The 8,201-nt window shown below is 35.3% G+C and overlaps 1 protein-coding gene across 2 annotated transcripts; it reads left to right on the forward strand.

The window, feature by feature from the left end:
* The first annotated feature begins 277 nt into the window (after window positions 1-277).
* On the forward strand, window positions 278-6,997 carry LOC129102378 (cyclin-dependent kinase 2-associated protein 1). 2 transcript variants are annotated; one of them, XM_054612500.1, is made up of 4 exons: window positions 278-385; window positions 5,250-5,350; window positions 5,758-5,884; window positions 6,357-6,997. In XM_054612500.1, exons 1-4 carry the CDS (start codon window positions 358-360, stop codon window positions 6,422-6,424), a joined length of 324 nt encoding a protein of 107 aa, XP_054468475.1. In that variant the 5' UTR covers window positions 278-357; the 3' UTR covers window positions 6,425-6,997. The 2 variants fall into 2 exon arrangements, with proteins under 2 accessions (XP_054468475.1, XP_054468474.1); XM_054612499.1 differs by lacking the exon at window positions 278-385 and adding an exon at window positions 684-964.
* The last annotated feature ends 1,204 nt before the right edge of the window (window positions 6,998-8,201 follow it).

Raw genomic sequence — 8,201 nt, forward strand, 5'->3', positions numbered from 1 at the left:
TAACATGTTTTGCCAATACCATAATTAATCAAATTACTACCTATTTTCAGATCAAAATGATGTGAAAACATGCATCACATTTCCCCATTAATGTCCTTAAATCAGAGCCTGTTAACCCATTGACATGCACTCATCAACTGGGGCCATCCCACTGCCTCACTGGGAGGGTCAAAGGTCATGCCACTGGGCCGGGATTGGGCCAAACCTTGTGCTTGTGTGTCCAACCATGTGGTCAAAAGAGCCGGATGGGACCCACTGAGGAGCTTTAACTGTCTGCTTATGAAGGAAGGAGGGCAGAAAACACACATATATATATATTAAATATATATATTTATATATATATATATAGAGGAGACAATGGATCCACCCCCACAGACAAAGACAGGTATCTGCAACCCAGCTCTTTGTTTTCTCTATTTATGTCAACTTAAATTTAATTAAAACCTTTAAATTAAATATTGATGATGATTTATAAAACATTAAAAAAAAAGTGTGGTTAAAAAAAAAAAAAATAGTTTAAAAATGCAAATAAACACATTTGACAAAATCACTTTTATGTCAAATGTGAATTTTTTTTTTTTTTTAACAAAAAAACTACAATTTAAAAAAAAAAGTGTAGTTCAAAGTAGATTTCCCGGGTTTTGTTAATAAGTACGCGCGCGTGAGAGCAGCGCGTGCGAATCCAACGGTTATTTTTTGTTTTTTTTAAAACGCTATAAATACGGTTGTGACCGTTGGAACGTTTCTTTATGTTCTCCCGCAATGGTTCCCAGCAGAGAACACAGTGGGTGTCAATATAAAGTGACGGCCATATTTGCCGGTGCCGCTGTTGTAAACAAAAAGTGAGAGACAGACGCTTCACTGAATTTCGGGTCATTTTTATTTCTTTAATTTAACATGTCTTTGGGAATGTCTTACAAACCCAATGTCCACCAGCACATTCCGGGAACTTCTGGGAACCAGGGTAAGCAGAAAAAACGGCGGAAAATCAGAGTATCCGTCCGTTAGATCGAGTGTTACAGACGGGGTCTCGCGGAATACCTGGAGGAAGACCGTCTGGAGTTTTTTTGTCCGGTTCTATATAAAAGGGTCAGATCCCGGATTCACAGCCGCCATTATTACGACTGTGTGCACGAGCAGCCCGGCGCGAGCGGACGGCGGTTGGGACGTTTAAACGAGGAGCCAACGGCTCCATAAACGGGTTGAACCGGCGTCCCTGTGAGGGGCGGAGGTCCCGGTCCCGACGGTTGGTAGCCGTTACGCGGGGACAGAAACTGTATCACTTGTGTCTTCTTGAGCCAGCCCTTGTTCCGTTTCCTCCATGATGCTCCTCGGTCGGAGCTGCTGATTGATCTGCCTCTCAGGGTTTTTATTTTTATGGCTCTTCGAGGACCTCTCGCGTCCGAGGTTGAATACTGCAGCCGAACAAAGCGGCAGGGGAGCGGCGAGGGGGAGGGCGACCAGAGGCCTGGGTTCTGTGGAGGAAATGTATCAACTTAAAAAAAAATTAAAGTAGAAATAAAAGTAGCTTAATTATATAAATAATAATAATATTGGCATTTTAAATGTTTAAAAAAAAAAAAAAAAAAAGTTCCCACTAGTGAGTACTTTTTAATGTACATTAAAGTACACATTTGAGGTACTTTTACTTCAAATTTATGCAGCTTTATACTCCTACTTTACTTCTTTTTTTTTTTTTTTTTTTTTTAAAGTACCCACTAGTGAGTACTTTTTAATGTACAATTTAGAGGTACTTTTACTTGAGTTTTAATGCAACTTAATACTCCTACTTTACTTTTTTTTTTTTTTTTTTTTTTTTTTAAATATACACACTAGTAAATACATTTTAATATACAGTACAATTTTGAGGTACTTTTACTTGAATCTTTCAAATGTATGCAGCTTTATACTCCTACTTCTTCTTTTTTTTTTTAAAGTACCCACTAGTGAGTACTTTTTACAGTACATTAAAGTACAATTTAGAGGTACTTTTACTTGAGTATTTCTATTTTAATGCAACTTAATACTCCTACTTTACTTCTTTTTTTTAAAGTACCCACTGGTGAGTACTTTTTACTGTATGGTACAGTTTTGAGGTACTTTTACTTGAATAACTTCCATTTTAATGCAACTTAATACTCCTACTTTCCTTGTATTATTGTAAAGTACACACTAGTACATACTCTGCAGTACATTTTGAGGTACTTTTACTTGAGTAACTTCTATGCGAGCAGCCCGTTGCGAGCGGACGGCGGTTGGGACGTTTGAACGAGGAGCCAACGGCTCCATAAACGGGTTGAACCGGCGTCCCTGTGAGGGGCGGAGGTCCCGGTCCCGACGGTTGGTAGCCGTTACGCGGGGACAGAAACTGTATCACTTGTGTCTTCTTGAGCCAGCCCTTGTTCCGTTTCCTCCATGATGCTCCTCGGTCGGAGCTGCTGATTGATCTGCCTCTCAGGGTTTTTATTTTTATGGCTCTTCGAGGACCTCTCGCGTCCGAGGTTGAATACTGCAGCCGAACAAAGCGGCAGGGGAGCGGCGAGGGGGAGGGCGACCAGAGGCCTGGGTTCTGTGGAGGAAATACATATCAACTTAAAAAATAAATAAAAGTAGCTTAATTATATAAATAATAATAATATTGGCATTTTAAATGTTTAAAAAAAAAAAAAGTTTTGAAAAACATTAAAGTACACATTTGAGGTACTTTTACTTCAAATTTATGCAGCTTTATACTCCTACTTTACTTCTTTTTTTTTTTTTTTTTTTTTTTAAAGTTCCCACTAGTGAGTACTTTTTAATGTGTGCAGTTTATACTCCTTTTACTAAAGTTTTAATTTACTTTTTTTTATTTTTTTTAAATACACACTAGTAAATACAGATTTATACTTTATACTCCTACTTTACTTCTTTTTTTTTTAAAAAGTACCCACTAGTGAGTACTTTTTACTGAGTTTAGCAGTACATTAAAGTACAATTTAGAGGTACTTTTACTTGAGTATTTCAAATTTATGCAGCTTTATACTCCCACTTTACTTCTTTTTTTTAAAAAGTACCCACTAGTGAGTACTTTTTACTGTACATTATAGTACAATTTAGAGGTACTTTTACTTGAGTCTTTCTATTTTAATGCAACTTAATACTCCTACTTTACTTTTTTTTTTTTTTTTTTTTTTTAGAGGTACTTTTAAATACACACTAGTAAATACAATTTAATATACAGTACAATTTTGAGGTACTTTTACTTGAGTATTTGAAATTTATGCAGCTTTATACTCCTACTTTACTTCTTTTTTTTTTTTTTTTTTTTTTAAAGTACCCACTAGTGAGTACTTTTTAATGTACATTAAAGTACAATTTAGAGGTACTTTTACTTGAGTATTTCTATTTTAATGCAACTTAATACTCCTACTTTACTATTATTATTTTAAAGTACACACTAGTACAGTGGTTCTCAAATGGGGGTACGTGAAGGCACTCCAGGGGGTACGTGAGATTTAAAAAATATATATTTAAAATTAGCATCCATTCAAAAATCCTTTGAAAATAGTTATTTAATAAATATTCAATAAAATATAAGTGTAAGTTCATAAACTGAATTTAATGCAACAATGCAATCGTCAGTGATGACAGTTTAATACATCTGACACTGATGGCAGAGCGCTTAGTATTACATCTTTTTTTCAACCAAAAATGCTTTGCGCTGGTTAGGGGGTACTTGGCTAAAAAAGTATTTCACAGGGGGTACATCACTGAAAGAAAACCACTGCACTAGTAAATACACTGTACTGTACAGTATAGTACAATTTTGAGGTACTTTTACTTGAGTCATTTCCATTTTAATGCAACTTAATACTCCTACTTTACTTATATTCTTTTAAAGTACACACTAGTAAATACATTTTATGTATGTACAGTACAATTTTGAGGTACTTTTACTTGAGTAACTTCTATTTTATGCATCTTTATACTCGTACTTTACTTCTTTTATTTTAAAAAGTACCCACTAGTGAGTACGTGTTACTGTACAGTATAGTACAATTTTTGAGGTACTTTTACTTGAGTCTTTCCATTTTAATGCAACCTAATACTCCTACTTTACTTCCTTGCATTTTGGAGGTAAATATTGTACTTTTTACTCCACTACATTTATCTGACAGCTGCAGTTACTATGCCGTTTCATACGATTTAAAAACGCTTTCATTTTTACGTAAAAAAGTACCAACTAGTAAGCACATTGTAATTATAATTTTCTATTTTATTCAACTTTTTACTCCTACTTTGCTACATTTTAGAGGTAAATATTGTACTTTTTGCTCCACTGCATTTATCTGACAGCCGCAATTACTTTGCAGATTAAGATTAATAATACAAAATGTACATTTAGATAAGATAAGATAAAATAAGATAATCCTTTATTAGTCCTGCAGCGGGGAAATTTGCAGGCTTACAGCAGCATAGAGTAAAGTGCACACAAGAGACATAGTAAAAGAAAGACAAGATAAAAATGAAATAAGTATTATAAAAAAAAACAGTAGAAAATCAACAATAACTGAAATATTATATTTACAGACAGAAAATTGTAATTTAATATAAATGATGAATTAAGGTGCCCAAAAAATGAGCTACACCTAACAAATAGCTATAGGTACAAAATGAATATAGCAGAAAAAGTACTTTAAAGTGCAGTAGAATACAATTTTAGAAACTCAAGTAGAGCAGAAGTTATTCTGTATTGTACTTATGCACAGTACTTGAATACATGTACTTGGTTCTTTTCCACCACTACCTCGGCCCAGTATTTGTAGTGTGAGTTACTTTATTTGGCAGTTATAAGGTTTTTCTTTGGTTGTTTTCAATATTTTTCGACCAAATTGCCCATGTTTGAGCCAACAAAATAGATCAATAAATTACCGCTGCGACGATAAATCGACTAGTAGTTTGGAAGAAAATAAGTAATCAACTATTTGGATAATAAATTACTCGTTTGATTCATTTATCATTCTAAGCATGCTCTGGTTTCAGCCTCTCAAATGTGAGGATTTTGCTGTTTTTACTCCTGTGTTAATTGTATATCTTTAATTTGTCAACTGTTTTTCTGACAAAACAAGCAATTGTTGATTTACCTCGATATTTGAGGGAAAAGTTTTTTTCTACTTATTTTCTGTATTTCTGCAACAGAAAAGCACAGACATACTGTAGATTGTTATGCTGTAAATCTTAACTGGTGTCGCTCTGTATTCTCTGAACAGTTGGAAGCCTCCAGTCTCCCTCAGCGGCTAACCTGGCCACGTTGCAGTCCTACAGGCCGCTCCTGAGCGACTATGGACCTCCATCTCTGGGATTCTCACAGGTAACTGAAACTGAAACTGAAACTTTGATCTCTTTACTATTTAAATGGATGCATTGTACCTTCATAAAGTAGAGGGGGAGGCTGTCAAAATACAGAATAAAAAGATAATAATTAGTCAAAATGAGAAGACATTATACAACTTATTTTTGAATAGTTTCTTAACATCAATTAGTGGAAAAATATGATCTAGATTAGACATAACAAAACTCTCTGATTTCAAAAACAGAAGATAAGATATCAACGCACTAACCAGAGAGTCTCCTTGTTGCTGGTGAACAAGACAATAAAGTGATTGAAGATGGAAGTTTGGCACAGAGGACAACTAGGATGTTCGCTGTATTAAAGAACCAAATACTATGTAAGACGTGTCGTACCCGGCTGATCTCGTTCTGTTTGTTTGACCTCAGGGCTCCAGTGGAAGCCAAGTGCCTCAGAACAAATATGCAGAGCTGCTGGCCATCATCGAAGAGCTCGGGAAGGAGATCAGGCCGACGTATGCTGGAAGTAAGAGTGCAATGGAGAGACTGAAAAGAGGTAAATGCAACCAAGTACATTAACTCAAGTACTGTGCTTACGTTAGACACAAGTACATACATTTTGTTTTGAAGTATTTCCATTTAATTCAACTTTATACATCTACTCCACTACATCTCAGAGGTGCATATTGTACTTTTTACTCTACTACATCTCAGAGGTGCATATTGTACTTTTTACTCTACTACATCTCAGAGGTACATATTGTACTTTTTACTCCACTACATCTCAGAGGTACATATTGTACTGCACTATGAGTACTTTCCCTGCTGATATTACTTACATACTTTTACTTAAATAAGGTTTTCAATGCACGACTTTTACTTGTAGTGAAGTATTTTCACGGTGCGGTGTTGGTACTTTTACTCCTGTAAGCTTTCTGGAAATTGCACTGCATATGCAGAACAATTCAAGTGAAAAACATACAGTATAGTAATGTTTGTTAATCTAAATTGTCTTTCTCTCTTCAAAGGAATAATCCATGCCAGAGGGTTGGTGCGTGAATGCTTGGCTGAGACGGAGAGAAACGCGAGGTCCTAGCTACGAACACACATTCCTCCCTGCAAGAAGAACTAACAGCGTGCGTCTCAAGAAAAGATTAAAAAAACTTGCATGGTATTTCCTTCAAGAAGAGGAAGTAAAAGAACAAAGGATGGGAAAAGAAAGCTCCTAGAGAGAGATAAAAAACAAAAAAACAATAACACAATTAATGAATCCTGAGGTTTCTGCAGGATTCATTTAAATCATGTTTCGGTTACTGGAATTCATCTGAGAGGATATCATGTGTTTTTATGCCCCACTTTTGGGAACCTAGTTTTTGACTTCATATTTAAAACATTGATTTATGCATGCGAACGGGCCTGGGGGGGTAAATTGTAGACAGTGCATGGCTTGTACAGGGGTAGATGGAAACAACTTGTTTTTTGATAGTATTTCGGTCCGTTTTTTCAGACCCTTATAACACACATGACTGAGTGAGTGAGGGGCAGAGATGTGCCAAACGCATCGGTTCATTCGTGTTGAGGTTGGTTTTGGTATAAGGAAAAAAGGAAAATGCTGTTACTTGCATCTTTGTATGTATTTATTACTCAGTGTAATAAATTGTATTTTCAATATAGTTGTCATCGTTTGATTCAATGCATTTAAGAGGTTCTTTATCCAGTTTTGATAAGTCTGCTTTTAAGTAAAACGAGTAAAGAAAGCTGCAGGGATTGTTCTCTTTTCTAGAGAAAGAAGATACTAAACTCCAAACGGGATACTTTATGTCTAAAGACAAAAAGAAGCCAAGCTATGAACTGTAAACATCTTTAAGTGCCACTAAACAACACCGACACTCCCGATTACTCAGCAGAGAATTTTATATCTGAACTCTATCATCCACCAGCGTCTTGCTGCAGAGGCGGTTCTTCCTTCACGGATCAAGTGAAATATTATTTGCTGTATATTCATGAAAGCACAGCTGCAATTACAAAGCTCTGCGATCCGAGGTCAACGACCCCTAAATTAATAATTTCTAAATTGCAGAACAAGACTTTCTTGTATTAATTGTCAAAGGTGGGACCATTTAAAACCGGAAAATATGCAAATTAGAGAAACTGAAACATAAACAATTACTGCAACGATGAATTGATTTATATGCTAATCATTCCAGCTCCAGTTTGTGTGCTTGGTACTTTACAGTAACAAAAAACTGCAGTGTTGCAAGGCAAGTTTATTTATAAAGCACATTTCATACACATGTGCTTTACATAATGAAGTAAAAAAAAAAAGAAGAGGGCAATTTGAATAAAAAGGCAGCAATGAACATAAAGGTCGTAAAGTGGTTACAGTTGGTGTAAATCTGAGACGGCAGCTTTTACAGCAGCTAATTCACATAAATCACAAAAAACAAACACTAATGAGGTCTGTTGGAACCAGGTTCAAATAAAAGCCACATTCTGTACAATAACTAGAACAAAACTAGGAATATAGATGAAAGATAGGACCCTAATGTGTACTAAATACACAGCACCAGTCAAAAGTTTGAACACACCTTCTCATTCAATGGTTTACTTTATTTTTATTTTTTTCTACATTGTAGATTAATATTGAAGAACAAACATATGGAATTATGTGGTAAACAAACAAATGCTCAACAAACCAGAATATGTTTTATATTTTACATTCTTCAAAGTAGTTGAATGAGAAGGTGTGTCCAAACTTTTGACTGGTACTGTAAATGTTTTTATTATGAATTACAGTGGTGGAAAGTACTGAATGCATTATTGAAATACTTGTACTTCACTTGTGTATTTTCATTTACTACATCTCAGAGGCA

Source organism: Anoplopoma fimbria, chromosome 14, assembly GCF_027596085.1.
Source record: "Anoplopoma fimbria isolate UVic2021 breed Golden Eagle Sablefish chromosome 14, Afim_UVic_2022, whole genome shotgun sequence".
Lineage (NCBI taxonomy): Eukaryota > Metazoa > Chordata > Actinopteri > Perciformes > Anoplopomatidae > Anoplopoma > Anoplopoma fimbria.

Excerpts from the sequence above, each read along its gene's own strand:
- LOC129102378 (XM_054612499.1), top strand. The coding sequence starts at position 898 with ATGTCTTTGGGAATGTCTTACAAACCCAATGTCCACCAGCACATTCCG. Across the intron at positions 5,351-5,757 it reads CATCTCTGGGATTCTCACAG|GGCTCCAGTGGAAGCCAAGT; the intron begins GTAACTGAAACT and ends GTTTGACCTCAG. Across the intron at positions 5,885-6,356 it reads AATGGAGAGACTGAAAAGAG|GAATAATCCATGCCAGAGGG; the intron begins GTAAATGCAACC and ends CTCTCTTCAAAG.